General features: G+C 41.8%; 2 protein-coding genes across 3 annotated transcripts in view; one reads left to right on the top strand and one right to left on the bottom strand.

The window, feature by feature from the left end:
• xrn2 (5'-3' exoribonuclease 2) overlaps window positions 1-20,510 on the top strand; it is a 56,775-nt gene extending 36,265 nt beyond the window's left edge. For both annotated transcript variants that reach the window (XM_062045202.1, XM_062045201.1), the window contains exons 22-31: window positions 13-96; window positions 196-293; window positions 1,783-1,862; window positions 1,975-2,031; window positions 2,225-2,293; window positions 2,385-2,513; window positions 12,775-12,902; window positions 18,497-18,560; window positions 19,294-19,474; window positions 20,318-20,510. In XM_062045202.1, the coding sequence (XP_061901186.1) occupies window positions 13-96; window positions 196-293; window positions 1,783-1,862; window positions 1,975-2,031; window positions 2,225-2,293; window positions 2,385-2,513; window positions 12,775-12,902; window positions 18,497-18,560; window positions 19,294-19,474; window positions 20,318-20,374 (947 nt within the window). In that variant the 3' untranslated portion in view covers window positions 20,375-20,510. The remainder of the gene's footprint in view (window positions 1-12; window positions 97-195; window positions 294-1,782; window positions 1,863-1,974; window positions 2,032-2,224; window positions 2,294-2,384; window positions 2,514-12,774; window positions 12,903-18,496; window positions 18,561-19,293; window positions 19,475-20,317) is intronic.
• A 905-nt stretch (window positions 20,511-21,415) lies between these two features.
• On the bottom strand, window positions 21,416-22,822 carry nkx2.4b (NK2 homeobox 4b). Its single transcript, XM_062043646.1, has 2 exons — window positions 22,347-22,822; window positions 21,416-22,199 (listed from the first exon to the last, which is right to left on the bottom strand). Exons 1-2 carry the CDS (start codon window positions 22,720-22,722, stop codon window positions 21,619-21,621), a joined length of 957 nt encoding a protein of 318 aa, XP_061899630.1. The 5' UTR covers window positions 22,723-22,822; the 3' UTR covers window positions 21,416-21,618.
• Between the last annotated feature and the right edge of the window lie 245 nt (window positions 22,823-23,067).

Below are 23,067 nucleotides of genomic sequence, written 5' to 3'. Positions count from 1 at the left end.
TTCCTATTGAAGGTGTGGCATTGTTGCCCTTCGTAGATGAGCGTCGTCTGCGGGCGGCTCTGGCAGACGTCTATCCCCACCTCACGCCCGAAGAAGGTAAGTGGCGTTTTGACGTTTGATTATTCTCTTTGGACGTCTGGTAAGTGTGAAATGCTAACGCTCCCTCCTGGATTTCAACTGCTTGGTTGTGTTCAGTGAGGAGAAATAGTTTGGGAAGCGACCTGGTATTTGTTGGGAAGTCTCACCTGCTTTCCGATTTCATCCAGGAGCTCTACCGTGCAGAATCTCATGAGGTAACTCCACAACTTCACACTAAAAACTGTCATGTGGATGTATATTCTCTCTTGCTCACATTACATACTTCAAATTAGGGCTGCACGATTATTTGATTTTAAAACGTAATCCGATTATGACGGTTTATAAAAAAAAAAAAAAAACTTAAATCGGTCACATTTTTCAAAGTAAAAAATATAACAAAAACACCATTGACTAGCTTATGTTACCATTAGTAGTTTAAAAGAACACCATTGTTTTACAATTGTCTGTTTTTCACAATTACTAAGTTCATGTAATACATTTTTTTACCAGTCCAAAAAAAATAATTGGTGTTTACGGCAGTCACTCACCCTGTCTCATCCGCACGTATGCGCAAGGAGCGAATGCACACGTACAAAAACAGTCCAAGAGAAGCAACAAACAATTTGCTGCCATGTTGTTGCTATGATAGAATATGCAATCATTGATAGCCAATGCTAGCTATCAAAATCACTATTACGTACCTACTTAGTGTATGTCATTATGTCCTAGAAAGCTGCAAAAGGGCGAGATATACCGTGTAAAATACATTGCAAAGTTGGCGCCCTCTAGACATCTGTGCAAATGTCGCAAACAACCCCTTTAAGTATTTGTTCTAAACCCATATTTAGCTTTGACTTTGTCTAAACTCACTTTAAGGGGGAAAAAAAGAATATATAGATATTGTAAATCGACATTCAGCCAAAATATATCATGAGTTTTGGTTCATATCGCCCATCCCTAATATTTAGACAGGAAAGGTGGAAAAAAATAATTGAAAGTGTTTTGAATCATGCATTATTTTCGTAACCAAAACAAGCGGTCACAATATGGTGACATATATGCCGCGCAGGTGAAGAGCCGAAGCCCAGTGAGCGTGCATACAGCTGTGTGAAAAGTGTTCACAAGGTTAGCAACACGGGACTCTTTATTTACAACTCTGCAGGATACTTGTACTCGCTCGTATCTCCGCTAGTACTATTGTCTATACTCTCGGTCCCATCGTTAAGACTTCAACACCGAAAACCTGCTGAAGCAACCCAACCTTTATCACTTTCATAAGTGCTAAGAACTAAGACATAGCTTTTACACACTGTCTTTGGGCAACATTTTGCCCTCCTGGTGAAATTTGTAAACCAGTCGTGTTCCAAATGTGACCCATGAGCCATTCGTGCATAAAATACACAAAAAATAACATAAAAAGGAAACATTAAAAAAAAAAGCATAATGTAATTAAAAAAAAGCTGAATTGTTAATTAAAACAATGTCTTTAAATATATATTACATTTCTTTAGTCTTTTTATGAGCCTATTTCATTACAAATAACATGATTTCAGCAACCCCCACCCCTCTGTTGCCTTTTAGTAGTTTTTAACCAAAATTCAATTTGTAATCAAAATTGTTTTAGGAATAAAACAAATGTGCAGCCCAACCTGAAAATAGATGAAATGTCCAACAATAGAGCACTAAGTAGTTTTGTTTGTTTAGAGCACTGAGATCCCTGCGGAGCTCTGTCATGGAATCCAAGGTACATTGTCTCTAGATGGCGACCCTATTCTACCAGATAAGTAAGAAACACCTGCACATTCTGCTTAGGGTTGTCGGCCGGAAGGCAAGCTGATCCAGAGTCTGACCCAATGACCCTCACATGTTCATTCCTGCTTGGCCTCTGCCCTTTAGGAGCGTGAGGTCACCCATACCGATGCTCCGTGACATTGCACAGAACAGCGCCATCGGGTAGGAGCCCAGTGGTTTTCAAGTATAACTTGCTTTAGTGCTGATGTTTCCAGCTGATTGAATGACTTCTATTTGGACTTTACCTTTAAGAAGACGGGCTGACAATATCTCATCTTCATGTCAATCATATCTTTCAAACAAGAAGTAGGAAGGCATTTTCATTTGATTTGAAATATTTTGTCTTGTTTTGCAGAGTGAAGTTCAAGGACCCTCAATTTGCTGACAACTTTGTGTTCAAGGCAGTTCTTCTTCCTGAAGCCAAGTGCGTGACTTGAATTTATTTGAAGCGTAAACATATTTTCTTTTGGCAGGGAACAGCTTTTGAACTTTTACTTTGTGTTTGCTTCTTTCAGGATTCCCAATAATGTCCTCAAACCAGAAGACTGGGATAAACGGGAAAATCAGCCTTGGAGACCCCAGCTGGGTTTCAATCCACACAGGCAGCAGGCTCATTTGGACCAATCAGGCTTCAGAGCTCTGGGGTGGGTTCCTCAAACTTATATACAAACAATATATCCACGTGTATACACACAATATATCCCCGTATATACACACAATATATCCACGTATATACACATTATGTATTCACTTATATACACATTATGTATTTACTTGTATAGACTGTTTTCACGTACATACACACTGTATATAACAGTATGTCTTTACGTATATACACATTATTCATATGTAGTGGAATTAGGGATGAAACGATTTCTTAAAAAATCTGAACCGTTCGGTTGACTTGACATAACGCGTGTGTTGCATGTGTCCTGGGTATGACGTTAAACTGCAACCGCAGGCTGTACAAAGGTAACACCTTACCTCAGCAAGAGTCCTCTAGCTAAGGAAATATCCCTACTGATAGTCCTGGTCCTCCTGCATGCCTGTATGGCACTTCCCGTGGTGCCTAGCCTAGCCAGCACACTGGGATAGAAGACTGGTTCTCGGCTGACTGCGCAGAAGAAACCCTCAGAGGTTCAACGGGCTGAATGGCGACACCAGCAAGCTCTGTGAAGCGCTACGGGCTGGATGTTACGCTATGATGTGTCCAGGCCATCCACTGCACCTGGATCCATTTCTAGCCGTCTCGACTCCGTCTTGCCACTGGATACAGGTGGGCTTGGGCGAGAGAGTGAGGTCGACGCTGCGCAACCCACCCTCACTTAAATTCAATGCACCGCGCAAGTCATGACTTCACACACACACAACCCCCGCAATCTCTCCCACCCCGACCCAAGTCCTGCGGCGTCGGGCACTTGGCGACGTGGCAGGTGTGGACTTCACTGGAAACCATAGTCACAATGTTATTAGCACGCAGGCGGCTTGGGCCATAGGGTCTCTGTCCAATGACTGAGGCAGCACTGGACTTTGGCAGCCCCCCGAGCGACTAGGCAGCCCTCTTAAGGTATGCACTGCCTACCTCCTGGCATGAGGAACAGGCTAGAAAAGGTGCCCCAAAAATTGCCTGCCTCACCTCTTCCTGGCCAGCTAGCCGCAGCTGGCAGGAGTCCCATTACCCGCGGTAAGAAACAAGTAAACAAGAAAAAGGTGACACCGATCACCCTTGGCGCATGGAATGTGAGCACACTTCTTGATAGGGCTGGTGACCTATCAAGACCTGAGAGAACTGCCCTGATCGCCAGAGAGCTGGACCTGTACGGCATCCAAATCGCTGCTCTCAGCGAGACACGTCTGGCTGGAGAGAGACAGTTGGCAGAGACTGGTGCTGGCTATACATTCTTCTGCATAGGCCACACTGAAGCAGCGCGGCGTGAGGCAGGGGTTGGCTTTGCCATTAAATCCATCTTGGTCAGTAAGCTGGCTGCACTTCCCAAAGCCGTCAATGACCGCCTGATGACGCTGCGCCTGCCTCTTCCAGGAAAACACTCTGCCACTCTCATCAGTGCCTATGCCTCCACGATGACGAACCCAGGCGATGTGAAGGAGAGGTTCTATGAAGACCTGAACGCTACCATCACGGCAGTGCGCCGGGCAGACAAGCTCATCATCCTCGGTGATGTCAATGCCACTGATCACAAGTCATGGGAAGGAGTCCTCTGCAAAAATGGCATGGGCAGCTGTAACCGCAATGGCACCCTTGTACTGGAGACCTGTGCGGCACATGAGCTCTAAAACACCAACTGAGTTTTCAGCCTCCCAAAGCGCAACAGGAACTCATGGATGCATGCCTCCTCGGCAAAAATGGCATGGGCAGCTGTAACCGCAATGGCACCCTTGTACTGGAGACCTGTGCGGCACATGAGCTCTAAAACACCAACTGAGTTTTCAGCCTCCCAAAGTGCAACAGGAACTCATGGATGCATGCCCGCTCAAGACACTGGCACCTACTGTCATCATGAGGCAAAGGGACAGACTGGATGTCAGGGTTACAAAGGCGGTGCAGAGTGCTGGACTGACCATAGGCTTCTTGTGTCTAAGCTTAACATCAAGATCCATCCTCCCAGAAGGCCTCAAGGTTCCAGACCTCCGAAGCGCTTGAACGTTTCCAGGCTCACCAATGCCTCTGTCAAGCAATCCCTGACCAAAGAGCTCGCCAGCAAACCGCAGGACCTGAAACCCTCTGGGAAACCGCAGGACCTGAAACCCTCTGGGAACGTCGAGGAGGACTGGGCTGCGTTCAGAGACACTGTCCACACTGCTGCTCTCAATGCACTAGGACCTACAGCCCGCAGGCAACAGGACTGGTTTGATGAGAACGATGATCACATCAGAGATCTTCAAGGAGAAACATTGTCTGCACAAAGTCCACCTCAGGTATCCAACATCCTCTCAAAAACAGTCTGCCCTTAAGAACATCAAAGCAACCATCCAGCGACAGCTGCGTCGGATGTAGGACGACTGGCTCTGCAGAAAATCTGACGAGATCCAGTCCTATGCAGACCAGAATGACAGCAAGAAGTTCTACAGCACCCTCAAGGCCATCTACGGGCCCACATCATTAGGATCTCCTCCTCTCTTCAGTGCTGATGGCAGCACACGGGTCAAAGACAGAGAGAAGATCCTTGAGCGCTGGGCTGAGCACTTTCACGGTGTTCTCAACCGCCCCGAAGCCTTTGCACGCCTCCCTCAAGTCCCAGTCAACACCTCCCTTGACCAACGGAAGCTGAGGTCATCAAAGCCATCAGAGGACTTCCAAATGGAAAAGCACCTGGTGCTGATGCAATTCCAGCAGAAATCTACACAGTTGGTGGACCACCTCTGACCAAACAACTGGTAGACCTATTCTGCACCATGTTGAACCAAGGGAAGCTGCCACAGGAGTTCAAAGACGCCTCCATCGTCCACCTATACTAGGGGTGGGCAATTAATTTTTACCGGGGGCCGCATGAGCAACCCGAGCACTGCTGGAGGGCCACATCGACAATATTTCAATTAAATTTTGCTCAATATTATTTTTGATGTATACCGAAGGATGAATAATAATAATTATAATAATAATAATTATTAATAATAATAATACTTTCATTTAACCTAACTTAACTTTATACCAAAAGCACTGCTTTGGAAATCATTTGTACCCCTTTCAGAGATCACATTTAGTTCCCCTTAAACATCTTCATGTTGCACAATGAAATGTAAGCATAGGATGAAGTGTGCATTCCTGTAACTTTCTCTAGTAACAGCATCCCATGATTAATATCAATAAATTAACATTAATAATAAATGACAGTAAAATAAGCACACGTATGACTGAGGAGTCATAGTGTAACTTTGTGTGGTGTTTGAGTTGTCCGACTTTTTGTGTGGCCATAAACGCACCAGTGGTTTAGTGGTATGCGTGTTGGTGACAGATGACAAGTTGGTTTTGGCCTGGTTTGTACGGCAGAAAATGACTAGTTTTTCGTGATAGAAGTGTTTTACTCATGTTTTTGGTGTTGTTATGGCCGAATATAAACAGTTTTGCTCAATAAAGTGATCAATATAATTCTTGGCCTCGAAGCATCTCGATAGACGTTACAATAATTGAACGGTGTTCAATTGAACGGTGTTGACGAACACCGTTAGGGCCGCTTGTTGTCACTGTCACTCAGAGTTGCATTGCAAAATTACACAGAATAAATGTGTTTATTTTGTTTAGAATTCAGATGGGTTTGATTTGGTGCGCGGCATATTTGCTGTGTGCAGAGGATGCTTGAGCAGTGCGCAATTGGGCAGGCGCGCACCTTAGAGGGAACGTTGCTTGGCAGTCCATGTCTTGTTAAAAACACGTTATTCCTCCTCAACTTTTCTCTTTTTAGCGTCTCGGGTGTAAACCGTGCATCACTTGTCGCTGTGCACCTTCACTCACAGGTTACACACGGACATACGCCCATAAATAACACTTTTCAAAATAAAAGCAGCACAGTTGTATTGCGCGCACGACATAGATGTTTTTTCAACTTTATTTTGTAATTTGTGATTGCAGCTGTTCACATTCACTCACAATCACGCACGCGCATACGTCCACACGGAAGTAATACAAATAACGCTTTTCAAAACAAAAGCAGCACCGTTGTATTGCACACTCGACATAGATACTTTTTTAAATGTGTTTTGTAATTTATGATTGGCCTCACGCGGGCCGGACAGGGACGCACAAAGGGCCGGATGTGGCCCGCGGGCCGCAGAATGCCCAGGTCTGCCCTAACTGTTGGTACACATACCAAATGCTATCATGGTATGCTATTATGTATGCATTTCATGGTGTACCATGATAGCGTAAGGCAGTGGTGTCAATGTCAATCACACTTTGTCAGATTAAAATGATTGCTGGGGTTATGTTTGTTCACAGGCTGAGGGGCTCCTCACATTTCCCCATTGTTTACAATGCAGCGAGAGCGATTCGGACCGAGAAAGCGACGATTACCCCATTAATTTGAGCAAGGATGAAAGATTCGTGGATGAGGAACGTGAGAGTGAAGGACTAGAGTGCAGTGCAGGACTTATCTTTTTTCGGTTCATTGGATTCCACACTTTCTCCTTTTTCTATTGTGCATCACGGATTTGTATTTTAAACCACCTCGGATACTATATCCTCTTGAAAATGAGAGTCGAGACTGCGAAATGGACATTCACAGTGACTTTTATCTCCACGACAATACATCGGCGAAGCTCTTTAGCTACGGAGCTAACGTGATAGCATCGTGCTTAAATGCAGATAGAAACAAAAGAAATAAGCCCCTGACTGGAAGGATAGACAGAAAATCAACAATACTATTAAACTATGGACATGTAACTACACGGTTAATGCTTTCCAGCCTGTCGAAGCTTAACAATGCTGTTGCTAACGACGCCATTGAAGCTAACTTAGCTACGGGACCTCGACAGAGCTATGCTAAAAACATTAGCTATCCACCTACGCCAGCCAGCCCTCATCTGCTCATCAACACCCGTGCTCACCTGCGTTCCAGCGATTGACGGAGCGACGAAGGACTTCACCCGATCATAGATGCGGTCGACGGCCCGGAGACGGAGGAAGTCAAGGTGAGGTCGCCGGCTAGCGCGTCTGCTATCCATCTCAAAGTCCTCCTGGTTGTGTTGCTGTAGTCCGCCGCTAATACACCGATCCCACCTACAGCTTTCTTCTTTGCAGTCTTCATTGTTCATTAAACAAATTGCAAAAGATTCACCAACACAGATGTCCAGAATACTGTGGAATTATGTGGTGAAAACAGAGCTTTTTGTATTGGATCCAATGGGGTCCGAATACTTCTGTTCACTCCGTGACGTCACGCACAAACGTCATCATACCGAGACGTTTTCAACCGGAAGTTTCGCGGGAAATTTAAAATTGCACTTTATAAGTTAACACGGCCGTATTGGCATGTGTTGCAATGCTAAGATTTCATCATTGATATATAAACTATCAGACTGCGTGGTCGGTAGTAGTGGGTTTCAGTAGGCCTTTAAATGCTTCTACTGAGGTAGCATCTCTAACTGTTACCGGGAGGGCATTCCAGAGTACTGGAGCCCGAATAGAAAACGCTCTATAGCCCGCAGACTTTTTTTGGGCTCTGGGAATCACTAATAAGCCGGAGTTCTTTGAACGCAGATTTCTTGCTGGGACATATGGTACAATACAATCAGCAAGATAGGATGGAGCAAGACCGTGTAGTATATTGTACTTAAGTAGTAAAACCTTAAAGTCACATCTTAAGTGCACAGGAAGCAAGTGCAGGTGAGCCAGTATAGGCGTAATATGATCAAACTTTCTTGTTTTTGTCAAAAGTCTAGCAGCCGCATTTTGTACCAACTGTAATCTTTTAATACTAGACATTGGGAGGCCCGAAAATTATATGTTACAGTAATCGACGGAACGAACGCATTAATAATGATCTCAGCGTCGATAGTGGACAAAATGGAACACATTTTTGCGATATTACTGAGATGAAAGAAGGCCGTTTTAGTAACACTCTTAATGTGTGACTCAAACGAGAGAGTTTGGTCGAAGACAATACCCAGATTCTTTACAGAGTCGCCTTGTGTAACTGTTTGGTTGTCAAATGTTAAGGTGGTATTATTAAATAGATGTCGGTGTCTAGCAGGACCGATAATCAGCATTTCCGTTTTCTTATTGTTGAGTTGCAAAAAGTTAGCAGACATCCATTGTTTAATTTCATTAAGACACGCATCCAGCTGACTACAATCCGGCGTGTTGGTCAGATTTAGGGGCATATAGAGCATCTATGCCATCCTCAAGTGCTCCGAGCTGAGATGGGCTGGCCGTGTCAGCCCCATGTCAGACGAACGCCTACCAAAAAGGCTCCGGTACGGTGAACTGCACCATGGAACGCTAACGCGACTGACAGCGGAAACACTTTAAGGACACCCTGAAGGCCACTCTCAAGGGCTGTGGTCTGGACCCAGAGACCTGGGAAGCCGATACCCAACATTGTTACAACTGGCGCTCTGCAGTCTGGCATGGTGTAGCAGACTTTGAGGAAAAACGTATCCATGAAGCCGAAGAGAAGCAACAGCTCTGCAAGACCAGAGACAGTTCCTCCCTCTCAGCCAGCCACTCCCCAGCCATAACCTGCCCTCACTGCAAGGATTCTGTGCAAGGATTAGCCTCCTCAGCCATCTTCGTACACACAAGTCAACGTGAAGTCACCTGGTCATCTTCGAAAACGAAGGACGAACATATTTACTTGTATAGACTGTTTTCACGTACATACACACTGTATATACACAGCATGTCTTTACGTATATACACATTATTCATATGTAGCGGAATTAAAGAGGGAACGATTTATGAAAACATCTGAACCATTCGGTTGACTTGACACAGCGCGTGTGTTGCTTGGTTTATATGTTTTTACATTGTGTTACTAATCAGTTTGGAGCGTGTACGTAGTAGTAGCTCTGATCATACATCATGAGGCAAAAAAGGGCCCTATGATTTTCCTCTTGAAGGCACGAATGAAATCGCAGAATTGATTTTGCTGCAACTTTTAGAAAACGCTGCAGCAAAATCAGGCATTTAAGCCACAACATTCACCCAAAAAAATCCAGGAGGGACTAATTTTTTACAGTATTTGCCCTTTCATTTGTTTATTAGTGTGTAACAAAAAACTGAGTAGTTTGAAAAATGTATTTGTAATCAGAAGTCCTAATTACAGATATTTTAGTTCAGCTAATGTAGAATTTAATTTGAAAAGGCTTGACAAAATGACCAAAGAAAAGCTTACATTGCTTGTTGTATCAAATACTGCTTTAAAGGGGAACTGCACTTTTTTCCCCGAATGTTGCCTATCGTTCACAATCATTATGAAAGACGTGACTGGTGTATTTTTTTTTAATGCATTGTAAATAGTAAATAAATGCGATGAAATGTCTGCTTACAATGGAGCTTATGGGAGCTGCTTTATTCTGCCTATACAGCCCTTAAAAACTTCTAAACACATCCATTGATTTTTTTATATACATGATGTAAGTATATATGTAATGTAGTAAGAGGCACATTTATAATATTTAATATTTACATATTTTGATCATTTTAAGCACATGTGCTTAAAGCACATTAAATTAAAAAAAAGGCATCACTGATTACTGCTCACTGCAGACTTTGAGAGCCAACAAACATAAAAACATCACTTACTGTAGGATGCCGACTGTTAGGATGTTCAAATATTCCTATTTAGATAAAGAATGACTCATAATCCTCGCCAAGAAAAGGGGGTGGAATCATGTCGACACAAGCCCGTGATCACAGGGCGCCAGTGGCGGACTTGCCAATTCTGGTGTTTTATGGCAAATGCCAATTGAGCTCCACGGTTCTGAGCAGTGAGCACAGGGCACACTACAGGACGTCGTGCCCTGAGGCCACCCTCGTGAAGTCTGTTTCTGACTGTTTGGGCAGAGACATTCACACCAGTAGCCTGCTGGAGGTCATTCTGTAGGGCTCGGGCAGTGCTCAACCTGTTCCTCCTTGCACAAAGCAGCAGATAACGGTCCAGCTGATGGGATGAGGACCGTCTACGGACCTGTCCAGCTCTCCTAGAGTAACTGCCTGTCTCCTGGAATCTTCTCCATGCTCTGGAGATTGTACTGGGAGACACATCAAATCTTCTTGCAACAGCACACATGGATGTGCCATCCTGGAGGAGTAGGACAATCTGCGCAACTTCAGGAGGGTTAAGAAATCGCCTCATGCTCCCAGTGGTGATAATGACTCTAGCTAAAGCCAACACTTGTGGAAAAACAGTTAAAAAAGATCAAGAGGGAGGAACTTGAAATGGCCTCCACCTGCAAAACCAGTCCTGTTTTGGGGGCCATCTCGTTGTTGCCCCTCTAGTGCACCTGTTGTTAATTCCATCAACACCAATGCAGCTGAAACTGATTAACAACCCCCTCTGCCACATACCTGACCAAAACCTTATCAGAAAAGTGCAATTGAATTCATGCCGTACCCTGATAAAAAACTGTTCCTTTAATTTTTTTGAGCAGTGTAGTTTGTCTGCATTGGCACTTATAATAACTATATCACTAATACTTGGTTAATATTGAAGTCACGAAATGTAAATGGAGTTTTGTTTGCGCTTTTTAGATGTTTTTTTTTATTAAGTTTTAAGGGCGGAACAGAGGACCTGCCATTGGCTCCGCTATAAGCGGACTTTCCGTGCTTCACTCATAGACACAGAACACTTGTTCATTCTCCGCGGACATGGTGTATTCACAGACAATGGGAAAAATTACCATCATAACACACTAACATACACCAGCCATACCCACGTGGGTTGTCTGGAGCGGAGGCAGCATGTCTGCGCTGTGGACGTACTTCAGTATATTTGACATATGCCCGACAGCCATTTTCATAATTTAAGATGACACTGGCGGCTTTTAATGAGCAAAAGGCTCCCAGCAATGCGAAGCAAGTGTGACATTAGGCTCTTTGCAGCTCACTTTTCGTCACGGACATGGTGCGAAATAATCTAAACAGAGTCTCTAAACATGAGTACAGTCGCCAATAACACCAAAAATAGATGCTAGATTTGTTGCCAATCGTTTTTATTACACAGAAAGTGACAAAAAATTTAAGAAATCTCTCAAATAAATAAAATTATTTCAAAAAATTACATTGTACAATAAGCAGCAACAATTTAAATATAGGCCAAAATGATATGTAAGAAAAATACATATATTAATACTATACTTCATAACAGATTTGTTTTAAATGTATATTCACTAAAATATTGTGTTCTTTGAGAGCATGTTCTGATCAAGTCCTCAATTACAGAATGATTAGTAGGCTAAATCTTACATTTAAAAAATTATTAGAGAAAGTTAAAACATTGTCATGCAGCAAATATTAGGCCACCCCCCCTGAAAATTATCTGTCTAGGGTACACTTAATAATGATGAAAATGTATACCTGTCTGCGATTAATCACGATTAATTTTGAGTTAACTATGAACAAAATGCGATTAATCGTGATTAAACGTTTTAATCATTTGACAGCCCCAGTTTATTCACGAGTTAGAATGCATAACAAAATATATATCCATCTTCATGTCTTTCATAATGATTGTGACCTATAGGCAACATTTAAAAAATAATAAAATAAAGGTGCAGTTCCCATTTAAGAATTGCATTTGCATGCATTTTTTTCTTAGCAGATTTAAAAAATATATTTACCATAAAAGATGAAATGCCCTTTTGATGCACAATATTTCCAGGCTTTCGCTGGCCACAAAATGATGTGGTGGCCCTAACGTGGCACCCAGGCTTTGTATAGGAAAAGAGATGAGGTGTTTGTACGGTGCGTTTAAGTACCACTAAACAGACCAGGACATGTGCTTATAAATGTATTACATTATTTGTTTACACTAATTCCAGGGTCAGAGCTTAAAGAGGCATTTTAACTTTTTAGAAGATATTTTGTAAGAACCACAATTGATAATTGTAATGCTGCGTTTTTCGGATATATGCTGTTAAAAACCACAATATACATCGAACCGAAAACCGTGACAAGATCCTAACAATGGACCATTTTGTGTTCCGTTCCACCCTTTAGTTGAATATCCAAACATGAAGTGTGGTGTTTGTTTTCTACAAAGTGTGTAAGTGTTTGGTCGCCATTAGCAGCCATGCTTAATTATGATCTGTGCTTCTTCCTCAAACGTCCACATTATCATTAAGAAATGTGAATAATTGAACAGCTGGCGCATCCCGAATGCGTGTTTGGAATTTATTATGTGCGTCTTACAAGGAATAATGTTTGACATCCTCTTGTCCTCCATGCAGTCACTCTTTGAACAGAAACCAACATGGCAGAGGACAGTACAGCAATGCCCCACCACCCGGCAACTACCACCACCAAGGAAACTACCGCTCCCCTCGTGGCGGCGGCGGCCATCAACAGGCCTACCAACGTAAGACAAAGCTGGCCTCGTAACAAAGTGCTTGGATTTCTTGCAAATATCAGAAAATGTTTAGGCATACTTGAAGAAGTTGAATCATGTGACGGTCTACAAAAAAATAATTAATTACATTTAACCACTGATGACCGCCATCACCTTTTTCGACTTCTAATCACCCTGCCACCCTCAGCCGCCTCTACTCCACATTGACTTTGATGTCTCCATTTGCAAGTAGATGAAGGATGTAGTGTGTGAAGGCGACTGGTGCTCTCCATGCTAATCACTTTTAGCTCCTCACAGTGCAATCACTCCTGTGCTTTTCGACTAAACACACACGAAAAAAACTATTTCGTAATTTTAGCATGGTAAACCATGTCAGCAGTTCTTTTTAATAGTGGATACTTGTTTTAATCTGATCAGGGGTTTTTGACACCGACACCGATCATCCATGACTGAAATTAGCTGATGCCATAATCGATCACATTTATCAACTGTAAATGTTCAATGTATTTAATGAGTGCCATTAACAGTGTAAAAATATCAACTCAATATTTAAATTAGTTCCTTATTTTCTTTCTTTACAGACTTTTTTTTTTCCAAAACAAAGTGAGTAGCACACAATAACTAAACAAAAGCAAAAACTATTGCCTATTTAAATTATTTGGGTTTTGCTCTTAACGTTCTCCAGTGTCCAGGGAATTATTCCCACAATTTGTAAACATTAACAAAAATAAAAAGTGATTAAGGAAATAAGAATATTGACCTGATCGCTCTAATATTGATCATATACTGATAGTATACTTCATATGCTGATATTACCCTTGGTATCGACACCACCAATTTATGGACCGAGCTGCTTTTTTTTTTTTGTCGTCTACGGACTGTGACAATGCTGACACACTAACAGTTGTTATATTATCCTCTTTCTAGAGTCTTATAAATCTACTTGTTAATTTCCTGTTAATAGCTGCTTAAGTTCTGCTGCAACGCGTTTGTATCTACACTCCTTGAACTTTATTAAGCACTTATTTATTACTTATACACTTATTTCAAGCTCGCTTAACGGTCTGCTTTGCTATCAGCATGCATGCTCCTGGCTTACTGTGTGTAACATTTTTAGCCTCATCCTCCAGTAATATTTGATAAGGATTAAGATGTTAAGAACTGTAGTTCATTTGCAGTAATGGAGGTGATTATTATTGGCTTGGCAGAGCAGCTCCACCATGTATATGGACACATATAATTGGCCTGCAGCCGCTTGTTAGCCAGGGGACTCAAAGTAGCATGTTAGCCAGAAGAGAGTGGCTTTTGTAATCGGCATCCAACGGCAATGGCGATCACATACTTTTTAATGAAAATCATCCGATACTGATCAGTGGTTGATCGATGGGCACATCCCTACCAGTAATGGAAAAATATGTTTGCTTTGAGAGTAAATAATGATGGCTGCTGTGTAGCATTTTGATCAAAGGCTCTGATTGCATATGAATGTGGGGTTAACTTCCTCCTTTGACGGTGCCACTGCCCCCCCATGGTGATGCAGGAGGGGGGCTTTGTGCTCGGCGGCCCCACCAGCTGGCATTTTTGAAGCAGCCACAGTGAGGCCCGGCTGGTGGCCATTGTGGATCTGATGCACTGAAGCAACAAGCTAACAACTCTATCAGCCTCTGACCTCCTGACAAGTCACACTTTGATGAATTCACTGCATGTTGGACTGCTCCTCGCTTTGGAAGTCTTTATTCGCCTCAAACCTGCTGGTCCCAAAAGTATTTTTTTCATCTGCTGCTGAGACATCAACCTTTGCACGGCTGCTGCTTGGACGCAAACAAAAAACTGTTTGTGTTTTTATTTGTTAAGAGAGCGGAGTTGAGTCAAATAGTCGCCGATCAAATTGAAAAGAGGTGTTTAGTTGCGGAGCAGCTCGTAATCCGTTCCTAATACAGTGGCCAATGCGCGCTAGCTGGATTTAAGGCGTAATCCTTTTGTTGGCCTTTGTGTCCTCACTGAAGGTCCAGACGTTCTCAGATCATGGCTAATTAAGGAGATTGACAGGTGTCCACTTGTCATTCTCTCTTTTCAGAAAAGGAAGGCAAGTGTTGTGGCGTTGTAATTGGAAGCCCACTGGGTGGTCCACTTGAAGTTTGTTGGTGGAAGACATCGTCGACCATAACTTCCCAGAAGTAGTATCTTTTGAAAATGCACACATTTAAATATATATATTAAAGATGAATATCACCATCAATAAAAAAAACAGGCTACATATCAGCATTTTGTGTCACTGCATGTAGCACTTGGGAGTTATTGTGCACATGCCAAGATTAATACTTTCTCTTACCTTAACTTGTCTCCTCAAACCAAGTAATAATGTCGCTGTCTTTTTCCGTCTTGAGTTTAGAAGCAAATCAACTTTTGCAGTGGCCCATCTTATCAAAACAGTCCCGTGTAAAATGCTGTGCACAAATAAACATCCATACATCCAGCCATTTTCTACCGCTTGTCCCTATAGGGGGGCAGGCGTCGTTGGAGCCTATCCTAGCTGATGGAGGCATTTATTTTTTCAGACATCAGAACAGACGGGAAGGCATTAGATGAGAGAGATATAGGAGTGCAAACTCCCATCAAAATGCATGAACCTCATGACTTGACACTTTTGCATTAACAAGATTACCCGATAATGATTGATTGATTATCTGACATGAAGCGTTCAAAAGACACTTATTATATTGTTCTTCTTAAAAGTCAATTGGTGGCAACTGGTTTCTATAATGCAAACCATCACTGGCAGCAGTTAGATTGGGTCAGAATACTTTAAATTTACACAAATTCTTGTGAAATAATGTATGTGAACAATTTAATTTTATTCGACGTGTTTTCATTGTAAACATTCCATAAAGTAATGCCATATCTTCATGCTTTGAAAGTGATATCACTAATTTGAATTTTCCCTAACCGAAAATATGTTTGAGGCAAAATAAAAACTTTGCAGGCTCTGGATAACTACCCAGTTAAGCAACTTTTTCAAATTATAGAAACATACGAATAAAATATAATTAAAACTACAAAAAATGCTAAATGACAGGTTTTGCAGTCATGAAACAAAAAGACAAATTCATCAGCTAAAAATAAACACTTTCTAACATCTTAGGTCATACATCAATAATAGTTGGTAAATAAACTAGTGTTTGGTTATGAAATTATTTCTTTTCATGCTCTGTAGTTATCTTGTAATCCATCCATCCATCCATCCATTTTCTACCGCTTGTCCCGTCCGGGGTCGCCGGGTTGCTGGAGCCTATCTCAGCTGCATTCGGGCGGAAGGCGAGGTACACCCTGGACAAGTCGCTACCTCATCACAGGGCCAACACAGATAGACAGACAACATTCACACTCACATTCACACACTAGGGCCAATTTAGTGTTGCCAATCAATATCTTTTTATATGTTTTGTTGGTCCAATTTTCCCTGGACACCATTGGGATGTAAGGTCATTTGAGGTGCAGTTGACAACTGCAGCTCCAAAACACAGGACTTGCTTTATCTTTAAAGGCCTACTGAAACCCACTACTACAGACCACGCAGTCTGATAGTTTATATATCAATGATGAAATCTTAACATTGCAACACATGCCAATACGGCCGGGTTAACTTATAAAGTGCAATTTTAAATTTCCCGCGAAACTTCCGGTTGAAAACGTCTATGTATGATGACGTTTGCGTGTGACGTCGATGGTTGAAACGGAAGTATTCGGACACATTGTATCTCAATACAAACAGCTCTGTTTTCATCGCAAAATTCCACAGTATTCTGGACATCTGTGTTGGTGAATCTTTTGCAATTTGTTTAATGAACAATGGAGACTGCAAAGAAGAAAGCTGTAGGTGGGATCGGTGTATTAGCGGCTGGCTGCAGCAACACAACCAGGAAGACTTTGAGGATAGCAGACGCGCTATCCGACGCTAGCTGCCGACCGCATCGATGATCGGGTGAATTCCTTCGTCGCGCCGTCGATCGCTGGAATGCAGGTAAGCACGGGTGTTGATGAGCAGATGAGGGCTGGCGTAGGTGGAGAGCTAATGTTTTTATCATAGCTCTGACGAGGTCCCGTAGCTAAGTTAGCTTCAATGGCGTCGTTAGCAACAGCATTGCTAGGCTTCGACAGGCGGCACAGCATTAACCGTGTAGTTACAGGTCCAGTGTTTGGTTCGGTGTCTCCTGATAGTAGTATTGTTGATCTTCTGTCTATCCTTCCAGTCAGGGGCTTATTTCTTTTGTTTCTATCTGCATTTAAGCATGACGCTATCACGTTAGCTCCGTAGCTAAAGTGGTTCACCGATGTATTGTCGTGGAGATAAAAGTCACTGTGAATGTCCATTTTGCGTTCTCGACTCTCATTTTCAAGAGGATATAGTATCCGAGGTGGTTTAAAATACAAATCCGTGATCCACAATAGAAAAAGGAGAAAGTGTGGAATCCAATGAGCTCTTGTACCTAAGTTACGGTCAAAGCGAAAAAAGATGCGTCCTGCACTGCACTTTAGTCCTTCACTCTCACTTTCCTCATCCACGAATCTTTCATCCTTGCTCCTAATTAATGGGGTAATAGTCGCTTTCTCAGTCCGAATCGCTCTCGCTACTGGTGTAAACAATGGGGAAATGTGAGGAGCCCTTCAACCTGCGACGTCACGCTACTTCCGGTACAGGCAAGGCTTTTTTTTATCAGCGACCAAAAGTTGCGAACTTTATCGTCGATGTTCTCTACTAAATCCTTTCAGCAAAAATATGGCAATATCGCGAAATGATCAAGTATGACACATAGAATGGATCTGCTATCCCCGATTAAATAAAACAATTTCATTTCAGTAGGCCTTTAAGCAATTATTTAATTTGCAAGACAGCGACATTACTACTGGTGGGTTGAGGAGACAAGTTAATTAATTTGCATTTCATTAACGCATCCTGTTGTTCCCTAAATGTGTGCATTCATACCAAGTTAAACAAATTACATAAAACACTTGTTTTCATGGTTTTTTTTCTCCAAAATAGTCTTAAATGTTCCATTTAGAGGTCTTAAAGACTTTAAGTTTGATCTTGAACAAATCATAGCTACCATGTTTTATTTGCTTAGTTAACTCATTTTAGTCAACTAGTTAATTAATTTCAATTTAAGTCATTTTAGTTTTTGAATAATTTTAGTCCATTAGTTAACTCATTTTAGTCGGCTAGTTAACTGATTGGCGCTGGTGAACGTAAGTGTCCCTGACTAAAACGAAGTTGCAGCTGGTCATTGCTATGGTAACAGCGGATATAGAAGAAGGCTTTGGCTGCTTTTCTTTGTGTGCTCTTAAGTGTGTGTTTGAGAAGAACTTCCATGAAGGAATCGGCCACTTGAGTTGTCCACAAAGCTGGCGGCTGAATGCTTGTTTCATTTCCAAACAGAACATGCAAATGTGCCGTTATTCTCGCCGTTTAATTCAGTCTTTGCTTCATTTCATGTCCACTGTTTATTTTTTTTACGCGTAATCAAAGTCACACAACCAGTCCAACATGGCCGCTCATTCTTGTCCTGAAGAAACCGTTTTTACCGTGTCTTGTTTGATCTGTGCAGATTCCAAACCAGGCAGCTTGTTGGGAACGCCGCCGTCCTTCCAGTCTCAGTCTCAGTCTCAATGGTGAGTCTCCAGGTTTACTGCGACCACACGCTGGTCTTCACGTCTGTGTGATTAGTCTGCACCAACAGAACAGACTGAGTGCTCCACGCTGCTGAATGAAGATTTTTTTCAACTCAATTTACCTGGAGGAGGTTTGTGCAGCTAAATGAGGCAGCACTAATTCTGCTGGCCCCGTTGCTCGCAAGTCCCAAACCGGGCGCTGCGCCTCTCCAAAGTCGCCCTCAAGTTGTGTGGCGGAACCTTTTTCAGGCCCATTGTGGCAGCGTGTCAGCTCTGGTCACTGCTCATTAGCCAGCGGCCATGCTGCCTCGTTAACCTTCCCGTGAAAGAACAGGACCTTGCCTACAGGGATAAAAGATGAAAGCACTTCCTGTTTCTCTCCGGGCGTCAGCCATGGCAAACAAATATTGAAATCAGCTTCAGCAAAAATTAAATCTTCAGTTTGTTTTTTTTATCCTGTTTTGTCTGCTAGAACGCTTTGATTTGATGTGATCTTGGGATAAAAGTCTAGGATGTCTGCTGGTATATGTTGTCATTGTCTACAATCCTACATTTTGTAATATTATTTGACTTTGGTTAGTTATTATCAAAGTGTGCATTGTAAAGTGCTGATAAAAGTCAGTATTTTGAAATGTGCTTGTTGACAATTACATTGGAATCCGATCTACAAAAAGTTCTGAAGAACTTGAAGAGAATTGTTTCAAATGTATTGGATCCTTCTTTGTGTCGGCAGGCAGCAGCGAGGCGGTAGAGGCGGCTGGGATCGAACCATGCAGTCGCAGCAGGCGGCGTACCAACACGACAGGAGCCACGGCGGGGGTGGCGGCCCCAGCAGCTACCAGCAGCGCTACGAGCCGCAGAGAGACAACTGGCGTGAGCAAAGAGGACAGGACAAACGGGGACAACAGTACCAGGTATTTTATAAAAAATAAGTTTTTTGTTTCCCCTAAAATATTCAGGAATGTTCTTAAAATTCAACATGTTATACATACAGTATATTGCTATTTGTTTAACTTCACGATGCCTCTTGCCTCACACTTGACATCAGTTTAAACTGTAAATATTAATGATAAATACTATGATATTCAACATGTTGTGCATGCAGTGTATTTATTTTAACTGCATAATGTCTCCTTTGTCACTCTTGACAACAATTTAAACTGTAAATATTGGTAATATAAATCTGAATAATTAATCAACATTTTGTACAGGCAGGATGATATTAATATTTATTCCTCATCAATGTAACTTTTTAAAGGTCAAAGTTTACTTATAAAGCACTTTAAAATCAGCTCAACCTGCCCAAATGCTATATAAGTTTACAGGTTTAAAAAAAGAAATTAATACAAAAAGCAGATAAAAGCAATTAAGACTGAATAAAATATTTTAAAGCATTACAGAAAAGTCTAACTCAGCTTGTTTTAACAAGCCAATGCATAAAAATGTGTTTTAAGAGCTGATGTGAAATATTTTTATTTCTCATCAGTGTAACTTTTTAAAAGTTTAAATTAGTTAATGTACAAATTCCCAAAGTATTATTTATGATAACGTATGTTTAAAAGCTTTACTCTAAAGATGATGAAATATTAATGTCAGTGTGTAAATAGTATATATTTTTTAAATGACAATTAAGTTAAAAGATATATTTATATTCTGTGCTTTTTTCCCTAGACGATTTTTAATTTAACATTTTTCTGGCATCCATTTTTTTTCACATCAACAAAGTATATTGAAAATAAAGTATTTTTGTGTTTCAGGGTTCCAACAGAGGTTACGCCATGCCGCCTCCTTCCAATCGATACAACTGGAAGTAAAGAAGACTTTTTCTTTTTAATTCTACTTTTGTCCAAGCAGTTGTTTTAACGTCCAATCAGAAAGGACAAAGTCTTTTGAGAGATTCTCCAACATATTTTAATAACTTGTCCAATAAAACAAGTTTGATGAATTCAACTTATTTACTTTTTCTTCTTTTACTTCAAATTCAATATTTATCTTTTTTTTTTAACATTCTTTTACTAATTAAAGCTACACTTTTACTTTAATATGCATATGTCCTCATCATTTTGCATGTATTCATCTTTTACACGTATTCATTATTGAAGGATATTTTACATGTATTCATTTATCTAATTTTATAAAATAAATGATATCGATCAATATATCAGTCACTAATTTGATATAATAAATGATAACCACAAATTTTAATTATGTATGATATAAATTACGAATTTAAAATAAATCATATCACTCACTAATTGTATTAATCGCTAATTTAATATACTACTAATTTTGTACAATAAATACCAAGATATACATTTCTGTTAAATAATGAATAAAATATCAATCACTAATCTTTTAAATCATATCAATCACTAATTTAATATAGTAAATATCAAGTCACTAATCTTGATAAATATCACATTTTGTATAAATCATATTTACTAATTGTATGTACACTATTAAACCCTAACTGATAAATTATATCACTAATTGTATCTAATACCAGCTTCTCATTTTATAATTATATTAGTCACTCAAATTGTACATAGTCAATCACTAATTTAATATGATAAATTGTATCATTTATTTATTATATAAATCACTAATTGTGTATATAGTAGTATGAAAAATGTCAATCACTGTATTTGTGTAATAAAAGATCATCTTCTAAAAGTATTATGCATGTATTATTCGTTTTGTGTGATAAATATGTAATAATTAAATCCTGTATGGTACTCTATCTGATAAATGTGATTGATTATAGTTATAGAAATGTATTGTTCCTTCGTATGTATATATACAGTACATGATTAGCATAGATAATACAAAATATTGATTGTAGTGATTTACTCCCAAAAAAAACGAAACTTTATTAACAATTGAAAAAAGTTTAAAATATCTTTTTTTGTCTTCCAACAAGAAGCTGAAATGATTAAATAACTTTGAAAGCAGCACCAACTTTGTGTCCGTGCAGGTTGTAAGTTTTGAGTTATTGCGTCCAAAGAAGAAAAGTTCCTCAGTTGTGTTCCGGAACACATCCACAAGCTGACAAGTAGTCCTACCAAGTTCTGCCGTAGAGTAAATTGGACCCAACTGTACCGCTGGTGTAGTCCAGGAGACCCGAGTCCGTGTGCAAGTGCAGGCCCAGTGGTGGACTGGGCGACAGGTTCCGGTCTAGATCGTCCAGCTGCTGGTTCGCGGTGAGATTTTCTGCCGAACTGCAGTCGCGCTCTGCGGTCCGGTTGGAGCCACTGTAGTCGCTCCGGTTTGTCTTGGCGAGAAGCGGCGAGGAGGAGGAGGCGCGGCGGCCTCCCGAACCTAAGCCACCCGCGTCCTGCTGCAGCTGGGCCGCCTTGTCCTTCACCTGCCGCTTCAGCTTGTAGCGGTGGTTCTGGAACCAGATCTTTACCTGGTTCGGAGTGAGGTGGATGAGTCCGGCCAGGTGTTCTCTCTCGGGGGCTGACAGGTACTTCTGCTGCTTGAAGCGGCGCTCCAGCTCGAACACTTGGGCCTGAGAAAACAGAACCCTCCGCTTCCTCCTGGGGGCCGCATGGAGGCCCAGCATGGCCTTGCCGCTACGGTCCAACCCCGCCAGGCCGCCGACGTTCATGCCGGCCGAGGAGCCCACGAACCTGGAAACTACAATCAAAGAAAGGAATAAATCCTAATAAATTTCAGTGAAAAAAATTAAATTCAATTATTAAAAACATTTCATAAAGTTTCAATAAAGTATTTAATTTATGTTTCACGTATATAATAAAACTAATCAAATCAAATAAAACTAACTTGGTGTGTATCTTGGTTCCGGTGCGCTGTACCAGCTCGCCGGCGGGCCGCACCCCCTCACAGAGTCTTGGTAGGCCGGCAGCTCTGCTCCGGTACAGAACCCCCCCACGGAACCGGAGAACTGTGGCACCCCGTGGGTCACGTGATAGGAGCCCCCGTGGCCCTGCAGCGCGGCCGAGGAAGTGGAGGACAGGTGCTGATGAAGATGATGGTGCTGATGCTGCTGCATGGCGGCCTGGGACACCTGCTGGTGTGGGTACGCCCCCAGCAGGCTCCCCCCGGCGGGATCCAAGGCGCCGAACCTTCGGTAGTCCTCCATGGGGCTCAGGATGTCCGTGACCGAGAAGGGGGTGGACTGCTTTGGACTCAAGGACATGCTGGATGCTTCTGGATGTTTCTGGGCCTCATCCCCCTCCCCCCCTCCAGCCCTTCTACTTCCTGTCCACGTGCACGAGGAGACCTAAACCCAAATGAGGAGGCGGGGCCAACAGTCTTGATTGACATGTTGGGCTGCGTACAAGTTGAAATGCTGTGTTTTTATGAATAAGTTTCTTCTATGTCTCCAGAATGTTTCTGACGTCACGTGACTCTGACTCAGCTGCTATTCCTTCGACGTTCAATATTGAAATATGTGTAAAAACATGTCAGTTGTCCCATCCATCCATCCATTTTCTACCGCTTGTCCCTTTCGGGGTTGCAGGGGTGCTGGACCTTATCTCAG

Source organism: Entelurus aequoreus, linkage group LG04 (genome assembly GCF_033978785.1).
Source record: "Entelurus aequoreus isolate RoL-2023_Sb linkage group LG04, RoL_Eaeq_v1.1, whole genome shotgun sequence".
In the NCBI taxonomy this organism is placed as follows: domain Eukaryota; kingdom Metazoa; phylum Chordata; class Actinopteri; order Syngnathiformes; family Syngnathidae; genus Entelurus; species Entelurus aequoreus.
Note: the sequence above shows the minus strand (reverse complement) of the source record. Positions and strands in the feature narration are given on the sequence as shown.